The sequence below is a fragment of the Chrysemys picta genome, chromosome 1 (assembly GCF_011386835.1).
Source record: "Chrysemys picta bellii isolate R12L10 chromosome 1, ASM1138683v2, whole genome shotgun sequence".
NCBI lineage: Eukaryota > Metazoa > Chordata > Testudines > Emydidae > Chrysemys > Chrysemys picta.
This window is the reverse complement of record NC_088791.1, coordinates 345,819,611-345,840,429: the sequence shown is the minus strand read 5'-3', so window position 1 is coordinate 345,840,429 and position 20,819 is coordinate 345,819,611. Positions and strand designations below refer to the sequence as shown.

Here is a 20,819-nt window from a genome sequence, read left to right as displayed (position 1 = left end):
AGCCAAAGAAGACTCCCATACCACTTAAGAAAGTATCTACTACAATTTTCCAAACCAGCTGTTCCCAAAAGTCAGCTGCTTTGTGTGCGAGGAGCCACTTCAAACCTCTTCAATTGCTTCCTGGGCTGAGGAAGCATGTAGGATCCAGCAGCAGAGGAAGAAGTGTACAGTGAGACTGTTTAGATATTGCAGTGATTGGTGTTATAGAATAACCATCCTAATATATAGGTATGATATGCAAAATCCACTGATCAGACAGGGCAAGCTCAGGGAGAAGGTCAACTTCCCAGCAGAGGTGAGGCAGGATCAAACAATACTGCAGCCACTCCCAGCAGCCACACAAACTCTCCCTCCTTTGTGGCAGAGCCTCCTGCCCAAAAAAGTCTGTTACCTAGCCTCCAGACAACAATCATATAAGAACTGGCCAATTTCCTAAGAGTTAATTCATGCTGCTGTGCGTTTTTGTAAATAATAATGCAGGTCTTGCCTTTGCCAAATACAGCTTTGCACTGTCTCTCGTGGTTATGGCATTTCCCTTGGAAACAACAGTCTTTGTCACCGCATGGAGTTCCATCCTGCTTAAATACATCCTCTGGGCACCAGCTTGAAGTCCCATTGCAGTACTCAGGAAGGTCACACTCACCAATACTTTCTCTGCATATTTTCCCTTGTCTATGCAACTGTTAAAATAAGAATACAAGGATCTGGAGGGGATTTCTCTCTGGAGGCCTATTCCACAAGCCGCCATTTGCCTTCTTAAAATATGTTTGTTCTAGGAGTCCCCAAACATCTAACAGGTAAGAAAAAAAGCCACCTGCAGTTGCTTTAACATTTATTTTAACACAGATCAGGTAAGAGGAAGATGCAACATAAATACTCCTAGTGCTGTTAATTAAGGAGTGCACTCTAATTCCAATATTTAAAATATTTATGATTCTTTCCCACTCCCAAATGATAAATTCTTCATATTTTTAATCAATAACAATGAACAATGGAAAATATAGTTTTTGCCTATCTACTCTTTTTTTTTCTTTCATGTGTAGTCTGCTGAGACTATAGCTGGGGTCTCTTCACCCACAGTGTTCTGTCATTGAGGAGCGGGGGACGGGACCCACCTATCAATATCCTCTACAGAATGAATACTTAGTAGAAGTATTACTGTAGCATCTCGGAGCCGTAGCCAAGGACCTAGATCTCACTGTGCTCGGCACTATATAAATATGGAACAAGAAGACAGTCCCAACCCCAAAGAGCCAGAGCCCAAGTATAAGACAAGAGACAAATGATGGATTCAGATAGATAGGGGAGCATACAAGGAAACAATTTGACTAACTATTGTCAATTTTTGGTAGGCATTAAGGAAAAGGAGAGTTTGAGGTGGGTTTTGGAAGGTAATTGCTTAGTTTTAATCAATGTTTATGGAGAGTTCCTCACAATCATGAGGGGCAGCATGGGAGAAAGCATGAAAGTCCTTGTTTGAAAATGGCTGTCACCATGGTCTCCTACAGATGATCTGAGGAATCTCTGAGAGCTCGAGAGGGTGCAGAAGAGGAACTTATTTCTGTTTAAATAAGGATATCTTGCACTGGGAGCTGGAATAGGTTCTCTTCCTTCATGTGAGCCATCTTGACAGTGGCCAGGCTCACATGACTCTGGACATATAGGCACTCCATGCTATGGCAGGAAGCCAAGAATGACGATGAAGGAAGAGAAGGACAATAGACAAAAATTAGAAGTCCAGGTAGGAAGATAATATTGGGGAAAATATCAATTGGGGGATGTTTTGAACTCAAATACGGTATGTCTACACAGCATTTGGGAAGGAGCCTCTTAGCCAAGGTCCACAGACTTGTGCTAGGAGGGCTCGTGATAGTGCACTTTTTTAGCTGTGTAGCTGGTGCTTTGACATTTTGACTCAGGCTGGAGCTTGTGCTCTCAGACCCATTCCTTCTGCCCCAGGTTTGGAGTGTGAGCTCCCAAGCCACAACATCAAAGCACTGTCTACACAGCACACTACTAGCACAAGTCTGTTGACCTAGGCTGGGAGGCTCGCTCCCAAAAGCTGAGTAGACATTCCAATAGGGCTTGGAGCCATGCACTGCCAACGGAGGCAGAACATTCTGGAGAGGATGTTGATGGGCAGGTCCTTTCAACCTCTCACCAGTCTGTCATTGACAGCTTTAGCTGCCATCCTAGCTGAGGGCCCTAACTGCCAGGTTATAAAATCATTTTCACACTTTCCCTGGCCCAATGACTATTCAGACATGCATAATGATAATGGATTGTTATCCAAAAACATTTGATTTGGTCAAAGTCATTCAGAGAACTCTACATGAATTAGCGAATGGTTTTGGATTGACTAAAATTTCCTTTTTCAGCAAATAAACTATTTGCTAAAAACAAATTGCTCAACTTTAATCCCAACCCATCTACATGGGGTTAGCAGATGCAGCACTTGAGCAGGAAATTGTGAAAATGAATAGTATTGCCACTGGCTACTAACTTTTAAAACAAGTAATGAAACATTCAGTTTACCATAAAATACAAAACCTACCTGACAGTTTTTGCAGCAAAGTCCAGAAACACAAGCAGCACCTTGTTTTATTGTACAATTGGATAGGCAACAACCACTCCGTAGGCACACCTTCAAGTAGAAAATGAATGGCACCTCACCTTAAAAATCTGTTGTGGGACTCTCCTGGCATAACAGCACTCTTACCATTTATTGTTTGATTTCAAACAGTAACAAAGCTTAATGAATTTGAGAGACAAACTTCTGTTTCTTACCTAGTCCTAATTACGTATAATTTTTTAAAAGGTATTATTATTACTTCTATTATTTGCTATTTCTTCTACTCAAGGAATCCAAATAGAATGCTGCCTACAAGAGAGGAAGGATGGTCCAGTGGTTAGGGCAGCCACTTGGGACTATGGGTACTGGGTTCAATTGTCTGCTCTGCTGTGAGCTTAGGCAAGTCACTTAGTTTTTTATTCGTCAGTTCCCTATCTGTAAAATGGGAGCAATAGGGAAGTACGATCTCACACGGGTGTTGTGAGGATAAATACATTTAAAAAATTTAAAAGATTGTGAGGTGCTGACATTACAGTTACATAAGTACCATAGCTATATGTAATATTTCTAATGATTTTAAGATATTTGCAAACAAAATTTAATAATTTCATTTTAATGTAAACTTTTAAAGGCAGATGCACCAATATACTAGAGTAACACAAAGAAGCCATAATGTACTTTATGAATCTGTCACTCATTTTCTAATTGACTCACTGGCTTGCAGGGTTGTGTTGGTGAGACTGGTACTATGTGATATTAGGTGTGGGGATAGCATAGTCCATGAGTCCCAATGTCGCCATGCTTCAAGGGCATCCCCTGTACTCCTGCCTCAGTTCTCCTGTCTGTGTTGCCAAAATGGGAGTAGTGCCAAGACAACCTTTTAAGGTGGGGAGCCTTTTAAGCACTGATGTTTGAGCTAGTATGCAGCTATGCAATCTTTAAAGATCAGTGAGTTTAGCCACATAAGCTGCATGTTTCCAGTCTCCCCTCGAACCAGAGCCATTCTACCCAATAGAATTGTGGCATGTAAATTAGCTGCAGATGCTGGGTGGTGATTGATTGAGTTAGCAGCACTGCAGCTGTGCCACCCTGGCATTTCAAGTGTAGACAAGCCTTTAGTTATTTAGGCACCTGACTGCCACTTCTTGAAGTGATGCTATATAATAATTATTACAAGCAAGAGCGTATCTCTTGGGCTTCCAGATCCTGGGGAGAAAAGACCAAATCCTTTTAACTCTGAGTCTAAAGGAAACAAGGAGTGAATATGGGATGGTGGCAGCAACAATACCAGATAGAAAGGATATGTGTCAGCTGTTTACCAGAGAAGAAGCAGGTCCTCAAAGTAACTGAAAGTTTATATATTGTCACAATGACCTTTACATCTTTTCTTAAACAATTGCATATAAGATGGAGACAGAATTAATTAATTTAAACAAAGTGGGTTATACTGATATCACTGACCAAATCAGGCCAGAGAAAGGAACCCAGAAGAGCACTCCCACCTCCACATGCTAACTCCAGAACCCCAGCTGGGATGTGACACTTCATCTCTTTTTCTCCACACCCACCCCCAATCTTCCTCTTACTTCCTCACCTTATTTCTTCTCTTTCCTAACACGCTCCTTTTTCCTTCTGTTTAATAAATGCCTGCTTGAGCTGGATAAGACTGTATATTTTGCAACATGGCTGTAAGCCTGTGACCAGAAAGGCAGCTAAAAACAATGTCCTAAACATCCCAATGGTGGTACAAGTTTGTCATGTCAAAGAGTGACTGATAAGACCCTGTGTTGTGCCTGTGTTTCTGCGACAATAAGGTTGCAAATTAGAGTCGGCATCAGACACAGAAACTGCATTTTCTATCTTTGGTGTTCCTTTCTCTCCCCTGTTGTGTATTTGTCTTGTTTTGCCAGGATCGGACTTCAAGAAAAATGAAAAAACAACAGTTCTAATCCATCTCCATTGACCTTCCTCTCTTCTCCCCAACAAGAATAGATATTATTATGTTTGACACCATCTAAAACACTGTTAAATAGGGTTTTTTTCCTAGTAAAAACTCTGTCCAGCTAAGGAAAAGGAAAAAGGGATATTGTCAAAATAAAATCCTTATTTAATACTTTACATTTCAAATGCTTGAACTGTTTTTCCCTTTTCTTCTCCATGGTTAATAATAGGGTTCAATGGATTTGGGGTGCTTGCCTTAATACTAAGCAGGTTGTGGTGTCTGTATACCAAATCTTGTTTTACACTGGTTAATGTTGAACAATGACTGGGTTATGTTAACAACTTTGACTCTTTGGGCTCATGTATGCCATCTAAATTAGTACAACAAGCCTACTATGGAGGTGCTGGTAATGACTTCATAATGTTGGCTGAGTTCAACTTTGCACTTAAAGCCAGGATTCAACCTCTTTGCTATTGTGTCCAGCGTAGTTACAAGGAGCTGGCCATGGACTGTAATGCGAGTGTGTGAAAAACATCTCAGTTGGAAACAGGAGGATCTCTGGGTGGACAAGCATAGCAAGGGGCATTCCTGAAGTACCACGGTTTGCTGAAGTTCAGAGCAGTATAGTTGGGTTCAGAGACACCAGATCAGCAGGCAGGGGAACAAGATTCAAGATTCACAAGTGCAGAGTGGATCCCTTTTGGCTGAGGCCAGAAGCAAGATCTACAGGCCTTTCTCTTGTCAACTGATCCTCTGGGAACCACTCCACTCTGACAATGTAACTGTACTGGCTGCTCACATTCGCTGATGGAGACTCTTGGATTAAGATTTTCATTCATGATATAAGGGACCTTCTCAGTTCAGGATTGACTTTCATTGGGGGGGCCAGTGCTCTATGTTCAGGATAACAGTTCTGTTTGCAGCAGAAGTAAGGGTCCAGTACTTCTGACCAATCCTGCTGGAGTCCAGGTTTGGTGCCATTAGTGGGGTAGAGAGGAAGAAGCAGAAGAAGAAACAATCAGTTGCCTCTTTGTGCGTGGCTAAAACATCACTCTTTCTCCTGACGTGACTACTCTGTAAAAGCCTTGAGCGTTGACATTAACACAAGTGGGGGAAATCCAATTTTAAACACTAGGACCAAGCCGATATGGCATGCACTCTGAAGATGCATAAAAAGGCAGGAAGCCATCCTACCTAGTGAACTGGCCATGAATAACGTCAGGCTGGAAATTAGAAGTAACCAAAAGAGGAGTGAGATTCTGGAACAGCTTTCCAATAGGAGTAGTAGGGGGCAAACTAACTACTTTTAAGATGGAGCTTGATTGGATAATGAGACGGGGATTCCTGTGATAGCAGGGGACTGGACTCAATGACTTCCAGTTCTTTGTTCCACAGAAGCTCCAACCCAATGACTGAAATAAATGTTGCAGATGGCTTGTGCTTTGCACACCCTTTCCACAACCCCCCACATCTGTTGCACCCTCCCTTCACCAGTGGAAGCACACAGGCTTCTTGCAAAAGGACCCTCTGTGGCCATCAAGGATGGGGGCTAGCTTTGTATAAAAAGGGCTCAATCCTGTTTTAGGCAAGTAATACATACAGTAGAATTCACATAAGAAATGTACACAAAGTGATGCCTCATTATACATGATGGCCAGTTTGGGGCATACACAATTCCTGGCGGGCGTTCACTTTCTTTTTTAAACATCCTCATAAAGTTAATTGTGTACTCAAAGAGTAATTTGCTTTGTACTCAAAGCTGTAATTTTGATGTGCATAAGATGAGTTCTTCATATGTAATAACAAAATAGTCGAATCCCTGCTTTTTGTGCAAAACTCAATCCAGTCTTAACTATGGAACCATGAATAGCACTTCCATCATAAAACCATATGTCTCATGGAGTAGTTTTGAAGTTGGATAAAACCAACTTACTAATGCTTCTGTAAAATATACCTAAAACTAAAGACTTTAATTACTAACCTCATCCATACCACAGTCACATTCCTCCTCATCTTCTATTACACCATTACCGCACATCTGTGTTCCAAATATTTTCTTTTCTGGTATGTTAAGAAGGCAAGTTTTTCCTGGTTTTCTTATCATGTTGAAATAGACTGCTCTGGAGCAGTTACTGAACTCTGTGCATATGTACCGCCTGGACAGGGAGAAAATATCTAATACTAGAGAGCACTTTAATCTGTTGGTATATCAACATGCAATGACTGGAAATTGAAGCTAGACAAATTCAAACAATTGAGAACTAAATGCAAAAAGGTGTAATGGGAATCTTAAATGTGGCATTTTCCTAATTTCTAAATGCTTGACTTTGCAACCCAAACAACACTCTTGAAGTAGAAAGGTGTATTACCATCAGGCCATTCACCCAGATGAGATTTGGAGATCTGATTTAAAATTATACTAACTTCTCTAATACACAACACAGAATGAAGACAAATTGACTATGCACTTGTTACCTGGGGTTCTTTCAGACCAAAGCTCTTGGTAACTTTTACTCTGTGCGAAGTGGTGTCAGGAAATAAATCAGGGGAGACACGGTCATCCAACCGATAGATGGCTGGCACAAACAGACAACACAAGAGTGCTTTCATTTAAAGCTAAACTTTACTTAGCTTCCAGCACTTACACACGTCTGCAACAGGTTAGTAAAACAACCCCAACCCTAAATAATTACCGAAGCTGAGTGTGGCGCTCGAGTGGCACAGCAACAGCCCATCTGCCGGTGGGGAACACAAGATTCATCCAGAGGGAGAGTCCCGTCCTGAAGAGTCCCCCTACCTCATACTTTCCCCCCTTATTTTATACAATGACATGTCCCTTAAAGAAAACTTGTTACAAACAGTTTCAATGGTCCAACAAGAGGTTTTCTTCTGAGTATTGATTAACCAGGTGTGGGTTTTTTCAGAGTTTGCAGCCTTGAGGCCCCAATAGACATTCCTGGGGCACATCCTGTTTTCTAAAATGCACATATCAGCAACTTCAACACAGTTCTTATCAGGAAGGACGTGGGGTCAAGCTGCCCTTTCTGTGGCACCCCAAATTCCCTCCCCTCCTTCCGTGGTCAAGCTGAGACTGTTGAATGGCCAATTTACAGCCTGCTGACTTGGCTGCTTTTAGCAATAAGCCATAGTGGGTTTCAGGCACTTTACTGTGGTTTGCTGACATCTCCCCGGCCACCTCAGTCCCCCCCCCCCCACGTCCATTCAGGTCCCCTGGTAAGTAGGATTCCAAAGAAGTGGGGATAGAGGGGTGGGGGGTGTCCATAGGCAGGGTCAATCTCAAAGAACTCCAGTTACATGTACGTTAACTTCATTATTATTTCTTTGTGGGGCCTCTGCATACCCCCACTGATGGGATAGACTAACAAGCAGTAACTCTAACACAAGAGGGTGGGATGCAGATTCCTATAGACTCTAAGTCTAATAAGTAGTTCTTAGTGAAAGTATGCATTGAAATCCAGGTTGCTGCTCTACAAATTTCCACAAGAGGAAAGTGTTTGGAAAAAGCCATTGAAGCTGCCTTAGTCCTGGTAGAAAGTCCAACAGATCTTGTACTCTTGTCCCATTGATCTATACAGGGACCATTATTGTAATGGGTCCTGCTTCTGCTCTCCACTATCCACAACTGTCAGGGAGAGGCCCAGTTTGGAGGAAGGGTAGAATAGGTCAACCTGGGACATAGCTGGAGAAGCCTGGCTGAAGCCAGGGCAGGAGTCTCAGCTGGAGGTGGGTAGGAGGCAGAAAGGACCCAACTCAGCATGCACCTCAAGTAATGTGTGACCCTCGAGTAAGCTGCTGCCTACAGTATGTGTACACAGCAGTATAGGGCAGGAGACAGCAAGGAACAACTTCTTCTATGGTAATGGCTTCTACAGTGCCCGCTAATGGTTTATGGGATGGGAAGAAGAAGGGGAGCTAAGTATTGGCAAGGGGCTAGATGTTGCAGAGAATGGTGGGGATAAGGGATGAAGGGGTGACGTGCCAGTCTTCTATCATCTCTCCATGTCTCAGTTTCCTATCTGTAAAATAGGGATAATTATGTCAAATTGAGACCTACTAAAGAAAAAGCACTATAGAAAAGCTAGGGTTTATTATTAATTATTATTATTGTTACTACAGTAGAACCTGAGAGTTAACGGACACCTCAGGACACGTGAAATGTTTGTAATTCTGAATAAAGCACAGTTCAGGCTCCAGATCCAGCAGCTGACACTCCAGGCCAGGTTGTGAAAGTGGCACAGATCGCAGCATTGCCCTTGGTCTGCTGGCTGCGGCTGCCTTAAGCTGACAGCCCCAGCGCCTTGCTGTAAGTGGCTGCCCCACGTGTGGGGGTGAGAGTGGAACAGGCAGCCCAGATGTGCCTAACTTTTAGATGCAATACAGGCACAGTATAGTAATTGCCTTTTTTGAGTGTGTCTCTGCTGCTGCCGGATTGATTACTTCTAGTTTCACATGGGGTCCGATTGACCAGTCAGTCCGTAACTCTGGTGTTCGTATCTTTGAGGTTCTACTGTACCTAGGCTTGCCACAGTAGCATAATAACTGCAAACCTCGGTAAGTACTACAGCTATCTAAGAGTCCACTAACTTCCACTAATAAATATTTTCCTTCAGTTTTAAAAACTATTAAATTAAATGCCAAAAAATGTTTTTAATGCAGATTTAAGGTTACCAGTTGATAGCCTGTGCCCTTCCAAAAATGGCAGAATTCAGACTTCTGAAAACCAGGTAATTCTGAGTTAAGGTAAAATTCCAACCTCAACTCTGACACCTTTGAGTGATACCCCAATATGCCCATAACACATACTCCCATTCTACATTTTCACTGTAATGGAGAGGTGGTACCTACACTTCCCCTACATTCAAATACTGATTCTGCTCTCCCCAACCAATACTGTCCTTGTAAAATTTAACAACCAATTCATACTGTTTTACAGCCTCTTCACACCTGCATACTGGATACCTCCCAAACCTATATTTTCCCCTATCAATATTTAAATCCACAGACTGATCTCATAACCCACTTTACAATGAAATCTCCATATATCACAATCACAGCTCTTCCAAGCTGTTCCAATTTATTCCTCCACCATTCAATACAGCTCCACCTAACACAGTGAATGCCGCAGGAGTGAATGCAGATGATTCTCAGTGGCTATTGCCAGCTCCTGGGGAAAACAGTTATGCTTCGGTGGGATATTATTTTAACTCTGTATTTCCTGGTTTTCAGAAATTTGAGTTTTGCTGAACTCAATACTCTGGAAGGGCAGGAGCTAATACATGAATGCATTTTTTTGCCATTTAATAATTCCTTCTTTGGCACATGTATGAAGCTGAAGAAGAAGGTGGGTATCATCTCTGATACCTAAACAATGGACAGATGATGATCTTTTGATTTTTTGAAAAACAAACACCTAAAGATTTAGCTGTATTTCATGACTCATGGGTCTTAAACCTGAGAGCACAGGGTGAAGCCAAACTCCACCCTCCACCTGACAGCCTGCTGCCAACTGCTTACCTAGAACCCATGAAGCCCAGCCCCAGTTTGAGGATCTGCCCCTGAGGTCCTATTGGTGGAGTCCCAAAGCAGCTGACTGGCCTTACTGAAGCCAGCAGCAAAAAGAGGAAGGTTTCAGAACAACTGGGCCCCTGCCTGTTCTGGACTTTGCAACTTGAACTTCCTGCTTCTGCTCCCATAGCTAGATTTCCTGGCATCTGATTCATGGTTCTGATCTTCAGTTTGCCTCCTACCTCTAAGGCCAAGGTATCCTGACATGACCTGACTCATGGTTCGGATCTCAAGTTTGTCTCCTGCTTCTGACCTTCCAGGATCCTGACCCCGATGACTTTCAACTCCTGTCTTGTGAGTGTGGATTCTGGCTCTGACCAATAGGTCTGGCTGCCCACGACCTGGCCATGAGAGATTGAACAGGCCACAATAACCCTATGGGACTAAGCGTGGTATGAGAAGGGTGGACCCAGCAGCACCACCACAGCCACTGGAAGCATCAGACTGACCTGAACAGGCCTCTGCCTCCAGGTGGATAATCAGCACTGCAGGCCCAAGTTGCACAAATGGTTGGGAAAAAAGCAGTGGCTGCAGGAGCAATTGAGGCAGCTCAGTGCCCAAATACCATGCCGTGAACACAGCCTGCAGCACCTTGTCTTGAACTGCTCGCAGTTCCCGGGCTTCATGAACCAGTACTGTCTTCTGTTTCTGATACATCCCCAAATCAATGCCTATGACCAATCCAAGCCCATTCTTTTTAATCAGTCTGCTGACTGGAGATGTGTTAAACTGGGCCTCCCCTATGCTCAAAGGCCATAGACCAGTACTTTCAAACTGGGATGCCATTCTCCAGTCAGTATCAACCACCTTTGATCACTTGCACTGAGTTTGAACCAGTGAGGCCACTTTGAGGACACTCCAGCAGGGGCAGGGCACAGTAGCCTCCTCAGTGGCACATTTCCCCTGCCTCACAGTGGATATAGAGTGGAATGAAACAGCACAACTGTACAAATTGCAGTGGGGCTTGCAGGAAGAAATCAAAGATGAATTGGCCCATGTAGATATACCTATGGGCCTAGGTGCCCTTGTGGACCTTACCATCTGCATTGATGATAGGCTGTAAGAATGGAGAGAAGAGAAAAGACGGTTACTTACCTTTGTAACTGTTGTTCTTCGAGATGTGTTGCTCATATCCATTCCATATCGTCGGAAGATTTTTACCCTAGCAACACTCGGTGGGTCGGCTGAGGCGCCCCCTGGAGTGGCGCCCTTATGGTGCCGGATATATTCCCCTGCCGACCCAGCGCCCCCTCAGTTCCTTCTTGCTGGCTACTCTGACAGTGGGGAAGGAGGGCGGGTTTGGAATGGATATGAGCAACACATCTCGAAGAACAACAGTTACAAAGGTAAGTAACTGTCTTTTCTTCTTCGAGTGCTTGCTCATATCGATTCCAATTAGGTGACTCCCAAGCCTTACCTAGGCGGTGGGGTCGCAGTTAGATGTCGCGGAGTGAAGAACCGCTGAACCGAATGCCGCATCATCCCTGGACTGCTGCACTATGGCATAGTGGGAGGCGAAAGTGTGCACGGATGACCAAGTCGCTGCCCTGCAGATCTCCTGTATGGGCACATGAGCCAGAAAGGCGGAGGACGAAGCTTGAGCCCGAGTAGAATGGGCAGTGAGTCGTGGAACTGGGACACCAGCCAAGTTGTAACATGCACGGATGCATGACGTAATACGAGACGAGATTCGCTGCGATGAGACAGTGAGGCCTTTCATCCGGTCTGCCACTGCTACGAACAGCTGGGACATCTTCCTAAAAGGCTTTGTTCGTTCGATGTAAAAGGCGAGAGCCCTACGAACATCTAGGAAATGTAGCTGTTGCTCTCGTCGCGAAGCGTGTGGCTTCGGAAAGAAGAATGGGAGGAAGATGTCTTGGTTGACATGGAAGGCAGACACCACCTTAGGGAAGAAAGCGGGGTGTGGTCGCAACTGCACCTTGCCCTTATGGAACACCTTATACGGTGGGTCCGATGTAAGGGCCCTAAGTTCTGAAACTCTCCTCGCCGATGTGATAGCGATGAGGAAAACTGTTTTCCAGGACAAGTACAGAAGTGAGCAGGTGGCCATTGGCTCAAAGGGGGCACCCATGAGTCTAGATAGAACTAGATTTAGATCCCACGTCGGGGTCGGCTGACGGACTTGTGGGTAGACGTTCTAAACCCTTGAGGAACCTGCGGACCATGGGACTGGAGAAAACCGAGCGCCCATTCTAGCCAGGGTGAAATGCTGAAATCGCTGCTAGGTGGACTCTGATAGATTGGACAGCTAGGCCCTGTTGTTTCAAGGACCAGAGATAGTCTAGGATGGTAGGTTCTGGCACCTCCATCGGGACAGTGTTGTTTAGGGCACACCAGCAGGAGAAGCGCTTCCATTTGGCCAGGTATGTGGACCTAGTGGAGGGCTTTCTGCTACCCAAGAGCACTTGTTATACCGAAGTGGAGCAACGCAGCTCAGATTGAGTCAGCCATGCAGCATCCAAGCCGTGAGGTGGAGGGACTGCAGGTCTGAATGACGTAATCTGCCGTGTTCCTGGGTGATCAGGTCCGGCCACAATGGTAGAGTGATTGGTTTGGTCACCAACAGATCGAGGACTGTGGTGTACCAGTGTTGTCTGGGCCACGCTGGAGTGATCAAGATTAAGCGGGCCTTGTCTCTGCGTAACTTCAGAAGGACCTTGTGGACCAACGGAAACGGAGGGAAGGCATAGAGGAGGTGGTCTTTCCACGGCATTAGGAATGCATCTGACTGGGAGCCTGGGGAACGTCCCTGGAGAGAGCAGAACATCTAGCACTTCCGATTCTCGCGAGAGGCGAAAAGGTCTATGTGGGGAAATCCCCACCTCCGGAAAACGGAATGAATCACGTCCGGGCTTATCGACCACTCGTGAGCCAGGAAGGACCTGCTGAGGTGATCTGTCAAGGTGTTCTGGACTCCTGGGAGAAATAACGCCACCAGGTCGATTGAGTGGGCTATGCAAAATTCCCAGAGGTGTATGGCTTCCTGACAGAGGAGGGACGATCGCGCTCCGCCTTCTTTGTTGATGTAAAACATGGCCGTTGTGTTGTCTGTGAGGATTGTGACACAACGGCCCTGCAGATGTTCACAGAATACTTGACACGCCAGGCATACTGCTCTCAGTTCCCTGACATTGATGTGCAGGGTTATTTCTTGTGCGGACCAAGACCTTGTATGCGAAGGTCCGCGAGGTGAACGCCCCAGCCCAGAGCTGACGCGTCCGTGGTCAGGACTAGAGAGGGCTGTGGGGCAGGAATAGCATCCCCCCGCAAACCAGGTTGGGTTAGCCAGCAACCTAGGGAGGATAAGACCTCCTTTGGTACTGTGAGTACTGTGTCCAAACTGACCCGGCCTGGACGGTAAACTGACGAGAGCCAGGTCTGAAGTGGGCGGAGGCGTAGTCTGGCATGTCTGGTCACGAAGGTTCAGGAGGCCATGTGGCCGAGAAGAGCAAGGCACGTGCATGCCATCGAGGTGGGGAAGCCTCGGAGGCCGTGTATAATGGTCATCATGGACTGGAAGCGGGTCTGCGGTAGGCACACCCTGGCGAAATTCGAGTCCAGGACTGCCCCAATGAAGTCATACTGGCCTGGCCAGATTCACAGGGGTAGAAGCACAAGTGGTGCTGCTGGCACCATTTTTATTCTTTAGGATTTAGTTGCTGACAAGCCACATTGGCTTGTATTGATTCAGCAGGCAATACAGGTGAGGTCAGGCACTTGGGTGGAGGGATTGTAGGGATCCCTTTTTCTTCTTCAAGTGCTTGCTCATATCGATTCCAATTAGGTGTGCGCACGCCGCGTGCACGGTCGTCAGAAGATTTTCAGGGGCGGGGGGAGGGGGCTAAGGATAAAATAAAGAAATAGGGAAATTACAGCTAGAACTATAACAATGAGACTAACTAACTATAGGTATGTAGATTAAGACGATAGTCTTAACAGACTGCCAGTGGCTCCATCTCTAGCCAGTACAGTTGAGAAGGAACTGAGGAGGGTTTGCCCACGCACACTGGCTAGCCTCATGGCAGAGCACGAGGAGAGACAGCGCACGTGCGAGCCCAACAGACACTGCTACCAAAGTTCACAGCCTCTCTGATCAGCAGTGCAGGGAGGCAAGCACACTTACAGTGGAGTACCCATAGGGACTCTACTCGAAGACGACCAGGCACTGCCTGATCGGTAGGTACTGCTTCCCTTTCCAAGGTCACAAAATTGGAGGGGTTGGAATACAATCTGGAAATGGAGGGAAGCCCCATGGATTACAAAGAGGCCACTTGACAGACACAGCCCTCAGTGAACTCCTGGCCATCCACTCAGTGGTACTCCTATGAGAGGATCCATGGAAGAGTGGAAACATCTGGAGAAGGAGCAATGGCAGTGGCTCCGAGGATGAGAAATGTAGAACAGAACCTCTGATTCAGAAGACAACAGTTCTCCTTCCCTTGACCACAGAGGTGCAGTTTCAGACAATGATGCTGACTAGTGCTGAAGTGGAGAGGCCCACAGAGAAGCGAACATTGCAAGTTTTCCCTTTGACAGTATTGAAGGACAAGCAGTCAGAGGTACATCATGCTGGCACAATACCACGCGTAGCAGCAATGCTATCTGTTCTCCCGTGTCTGCTGGCACCAACAATATCGATTCTTGTACTGTTGGCGATACCAGCATCAACAGGGTCAGGATGTTCCTGGCAGCCACAAATGCCTCCGGCATGGTCAATATCGGGATAGTGTCATTGTGGTGCCACAGATGCAGAAGGAGCTCCTTCTGGCTCCCGACTCAATGGAAACTGCCTAGGAACTGGAGTCAACAATGTCTTATTCTACAGTACCAAAGCAGGAGAGAGCTTGGGCTTGGACAGCAGTCTACTCTTATCCCCCTGCCTAGCAGTGTGGTGCCAGAGATCTCCCCCTTTTGGCAGTCTGCTTCTGATGCCTCTTCTTAGACACTGGGTGTCTTAGACACAGGGTGAGCAGTATCAAGACTCAGGAATGGTAGGAGGCACACTCCTTACTGACACTGAGGCATTCAGTGATGACTCTGACTAACCTGGCTCAGATGGAGATCTCAAGGACGCTTTCATGAGTACAAACTTTAGCCTGGCTTCTGCATCATTCTTCATGTGAGGTTTTGGCAACACTCTCCAATATGAGCTTCCTGAAGGCACATCAAGCAACTTGAGCGCAGGTTGCTCATGGGCATAGCCTTATTGCAGGAAATGCAGGGTTTGAAACGGGGTGACCAAGGCATCCCTCGGTACTGGGAGTTGAGTGAAATCCTGAGATGGTAAAAAAAATCTAACTAACTAAACAAACACTAATTATTTACGAAACATGAAAACACAGTCCTCTGGGAGAACTTTCAAATACAAAAAGAGCATTTCCAGCAACCATCACAGGTGGTAAGAAGGGACTCAGGTGGCTCAAGGTTGGGTGGTCCCTTTATAGCTATACCAGCAGTGCACAGCAGCAGAAGGCATTCATGACACCATGATGGGTACTTTTTTTTAGCAACTTTGCGTGAGATGTGCACACATCAAGCGTGGAATGCACATGTGCAGTGATTTAAAGGAGAACTAACATTTAACAAATACTTAACAATCTATTTACATTAGAGACTGTCTAACTATTTGCAAGTAACAATAGATGACAAACAGAGCTGAAAGAACTAGGACTTCAAGAAACATAGGGAGCTCCAACTCCATCACAACCAGTGAGATGGAACTGAGAGGGCGTTGGAGCAGCCCAGTCCTTATACACTTCAACTGTGAGCACAAGGACATAGTGCACATATGCATTCCTAATGGTAATGATAGCAAAAATCTTCAACTCTTGTGCATTGGTGACACATACACCCACAATGGAATGTATACATCTGCAATAACTTCAAGGAGAATGTCAAGGTTTCTTCCCCACTCTGAACTTTAGGGTACAGATGTGGGGACCTGCATGAACGACCCCCGCTAAGCTTATTTACCAGCTTATGTCACAGTAAGCTGCCACCACCAAGTGTGTTTTAAATTTTAGGGGAGAGCCACTTGGCACTTTGCCTTCCCCCAAATATTTCCCCAGTCCTTATCCCGCCCCCATTCCTGGCAGAATTGAGACTAACCCCCCCTCCCCCAAGTCCTTATATCCCTTTTCCTGGGTAGACTCAAGAGAATTCCCTCACCAATTCCCTGGTGAACACCGATCCAAAACCCTTGGATCTTAAAACAAGGAAAAATCAATCAGGTTCTTAAAAGAAGAATTTAATTTAAAGAAAAAAAAAAGGTGAAAGGAATACCTCTGTGAGATTAGCATGCAAGATAATCTCCCAGACAAACAGATTCAAAACGCAGAGGGTTTCTCTCTGGGCAAAACTTTAAAGTTACACAAAAAAGCCCAATTTGATTCTCCCTCTATTTTGCAAAAGAAATTGCAAATAGAAATAAAAGTAATTTAATACATTCCTTCTCTAATTATTAGCTACCCTGGTAGGAGTGGGATGGTTCCTTCTCTCCGTCTGGCAAAAACACACACAGAACAGACAAAGACTTTTTTTTTCTCCCCCTTTTTGAAAGCATTTTGTCCCCACATTGGTCCCTCTGGTCAGGTGTCAGCTAGGTTATGTGAAATTCTTAACCCCTTACAGGTAAAAGAGAAATTAACCCTTAACAGTATGTTTATAACAGAGAACCACTGCTGCAAGGTGCTTTGGGCCATTATAAGGAGAGCAGGACCCATAATCACTTGCCATTATTGACTTCCAATCTGAACTCCAAAACTAATCCACAAAGCAATTGATATCAGGTCAAATGTGGAATAAGGAGCCAAAAAAAAAAAAAAAAAGAGAGAGAGAAAACAAGGGAAAAATATCACACATACAAGTCAGAAAAGACTCCTGAATTTAACTGATTATACAAAGGAAGGAAGCAAACCTAATAGCCCTGTCAAAAGGAAGGGCAGAGGAGTCAGTGACTGAACATGAAAACATTTTCAACTACCATTCTGTGCTTCATATACAATATACAATGCAGATGAAGGACCATCCTGTCTCATGTGCACCAGGGCCAACAAACCCATTAAAAAACATCTATTCTCCAAGATGACTATGATAGGGTGTATAGACTCCACTGATGAGGAAGGTGCCAGAGAGGTGGTGGGGGAAAGGATAGCCCCACCCCTCTGGTCTTGGCAGGGAGGAGGTCTTTTAAAGGGAGGAAACTGCAATCAGCTGGAGGGAGGAGGAGCAAGATTACCCTAAGTAGAAGGCTGCTGGAGTGACTCCTGGAGCCACAGGGGGAACTCTCATCCAGGAGGCCTTCTCCCTGACCTATGGGGCAGTGCAGCAAACTCCCATGGTAAACTGGACAGAGTAAGCCTGATTTAGCAGCCCAGCCAAAGAGATTTCTCAAAACCCATTACACAGGTGCTGTATTGTTGGCAGTGCATTAGACCTTCTTTCCACCCATGAGAGGATCGGGAAGGGGACACTCTCGAGTCACTGGGGCATTTAACTTTCCTTTTGATTGCCCCACCCACAGAGACTCAAGGAGCCCTGCAAAGGGCAGGGCCTCCTTGCAAAACTTAAGGAATTGGGGCCTGTGCTGGAGCCACCCAGTGTAAATAACGGGGTGCGGTCAGATTCTCCCACCATCTGAGAGTAAAACCTTAGTGGATTCCTTTACAATGACCCTTATCAAAAGACATAATTGTTGTATTACAAAATTTTAAAACCAAGTATTACTCACGGGCTAAATGACCACATGATACATTTTCCTCTTTTGGGGCATTTGCAAACACAACCTCTAGCTGTATTTGGCGGCTCATCATCATGAGAGAAGCCAAGAGAATGACCCATCTCATGTGCAATAATGGTTGCATCATAGAGTGCTGATTTACCTCTTGCCTGTATACAATTAAACAAAACACAAAAACGAGAAGGAGTTCTGAATTACATATGAACATAAAAAGCCAAATTTTAAGAGTTATGTGATTGCATGAACACACTGGATAATTTCATTTGCAAACATAAATCTAGAACACAGCAGAACCCTAGAAGAGAACTTTCAGATTGAAGGAATAATAATTTCTTCAAATTACCCTCTGAGATCCTTTTAAGAGGGGGGAAAATGAACCACTGACAAGTGACATGTCTAGCTCTGCCAAGGTCCTCAACCCATAGAATTTTACCCAATAATTCCTACATCAAATTCAGAACTTCTGGTGGTGCTAAAGCATTTCTTTTATAAGGATATCAATTCCTGATTTAAAGACTCCATGTGATGAAAAATCAACCATAACACGTATCAAGCTGTTCTAATGGTTAACTTTAATGTGCCTTATTTCTCATCCAAATTCATCCAGCTTCAGATTCCTCTCTTTGATAAGCTAAATAGATTGAACTTTTTAAGTCTCTCCCCTTAAAGCAGGTTTTTCAAACTGAATAATTCTTATACCTCATCTGAACCACTACCAGGGAAAGTGGAGAACCCTTGTTTGGAAGATTAGGAGGAAGAACTTAGTCATAATGGATCACTGATATCAACGTCAGATAAGATAACAGTAGGTAAATAACTTGTACCTATTGCTTCCATATCTTGATTGTAGGAAGTCCACAATCTTTTTTATACTATTTTTAAATAATTGCACAGGACACAGACCTATGGGATTCCTGAGTTCATACTGCTGAAAGTAAGGACTAAAGCAGAAAATATGGTTTAATTTCTCCTCACTTTGGACAGTGCCTGGATATTTACTTGTAAAAATTATCCAGTGTCACAGTGTCCTCTAGGGAGCTATTATAACAAAAACACTAAGTTCTGGGTGTATCAACTGGGGAAATATGTCTCCAGCTGAGTCACTTTCAGTTCAGAGTGTATCACAGTTCCAAAATTACTGACCCTCTTCGGGGTCTTCAATCTTCATTCAGAGCCCAGTTCGACTCCCTCGCTGAGGAGAAGGCCACTCCGCATGTGGCCATTGGGGGAACCTGGGCCTGCCCACTACTGTGGGTCCTGACCCAGGGACCCTATAAGGAGCAGCTGCCTGCTGCATCCATATATTAATTGCAGCATTTCTCTGGGTCACTTCCCCGCTGTCCCCCATTACCTTTCCTTCACCCTTAAGTAGGGCTGAAGTTTTGCTTAAGTCTCAGCAGCCAGCCAGGAGCTCCTTCTTGCTCCCCCAGTCCCTGCCAGCAACTGCTCTGTCCCTGGTACTGCAGTTCCTTGAACCAACCTGGTACTGCAGCTCCTTTTATATGGGCTGGCTGGGCCTGGGTTGGCTGCTTCCCAACAGCCTCTCTAGGCCACTTAGAGGACTCACCTTCCCTACTCTTTTCTGGCATGGAGTGTGGCAGGACCACAAGGACTCCAGCAGGGGGGCTCAGGACCTGCTAAACCCCATCACAATGATGATATGATATCTTGGCTGATAAAGTTTGCAGATGGCATATTGGTGGGGAAATAAATAATGAGGGAGACAGATTAGTGTTACAAAGAATCATAGACTATCAGGGTTGGAAGGGACCTCAGGAGGTCATCTAGTCCAACACCCTGCTCAAAGCAGGACCTAATCCCAACTAAATCATCCCAGCCAGAGCTTTGTCAAACCTGACCTTAAAAACCTCTAAGGAAGGAGATTCCATCACCTCCATAGGTAACCCATTCCAGGGCTTCACCACCCTCCTAGTTAAAAAGTTTTTCCTAATATCCAACCTAAACCTCCCCCACTGCAATTTGAGTCCATTACTCCTTGTTCTGTCATATGGTACCACTGAGAACAGTCTAGATCAATCCTCTTTGGAACCCCCTTTCAGGTAGTTGAAAGCAGCTATCAAATCCCCCCTCATTCTTCTCTTCTGCAGACTAAACAATCCCAGTTCCTTCAGCCTCTCCTCATAACTCATGTGCTCTAGCCCCCTAATAATTTTTGTTGTCCTCCGCTGGACTCTTTCCAATTTTTCCACATCCTTCTTGTAGTGTGGGGCCCAAAACTGGACACAGTACTCCAGGTGAGGCCTCACCAATGTTGAATAGAGGGGAATGATCACGTCCCTCAATCTGCTGGCAATACCCCTACTTATACAGCCCAAAATGCCATTAGCCTTCTTGGCAACAAGGGCACACTGTTGACTCATATCTAGCTTCTCATCCACTGTAACCCCTTGATCCTTTTCTGCAGAACTGCTGCCTAGCCACTCGGTCCCTAGTTTGTAACAGTGAATGGGATTCTTCCGTCCTAAGTGCAGGACTCTGCACTTGTCCTTGTTGAATCTCATCAAGTTTCTTTTGGCCCAATCCTCTAATTTGTCTAGGTCCCTCTGTATCCTATCCCTACCCTCCAGCGTATCTACCACTCCTCCCAGTTTAGTGTCATCTGCAAACTTGCTGAAAGTGCAGTCCACGCCATCTTCCAGATCATTAATGAAGATATTGAACAAAACCGGCCCCAGGACCGACCCTTGGGGCACTCCGCTTGAAACCGGCTGCCAACTAGACATGGAGCCGTTGATCACTACCCGTTGAGCCCGATAATCTAGCCAGCTTTCGATCCACCTTATAGTCCATTCATCCAGCCCATACACTTCTTTAACTTGCTGGCAAGAATACTATGGGAGACTGTATCAAAAGCTTTGCTAAAGTCAAGGAATAACACATCCACTGTTTTCCCCTCATCCACTGATCCAGTTATCTCCTCATAGAAGGCAATTAGATTA

General features: G+C 45.1%; 1 protein-coding gene across 1 annotated transcript in view; it reads right to left on the bottom strand.

Annotated features, from left to right (window-relative positions):
- LOC122173455 (disintegrin and metalloproteinase domain-containing protein 21-like) overlaps nucleotides 1–14,831 on the bottom strand; it is a 50,600-nt gene extending 35,769 nt beyond the window's left edge. Inside the window, exons 1-3 of the mRNA XM_065583704.1 lie at nucleotides 14,781–14,831; nucleotides 2,555–2,644; nucleotides 488–680 (exon numbers count right to left, since the gene is read on the bottom strand). Of these exons, the coding sequence (XP_065439776.1) occupies nucleotides 488–680; nucleotides 2,555–2,644; nucleotides 14,781–14,831 (334 nt within the window). The remainder of the gene's footprint in view (nucleotides 1–487; nucleotides 681–2,554; nucleotides 2,645–14,780) is intronic.
- Nucleotides 14,832–20,819: the final 5,988 nt, after the last annotated feature.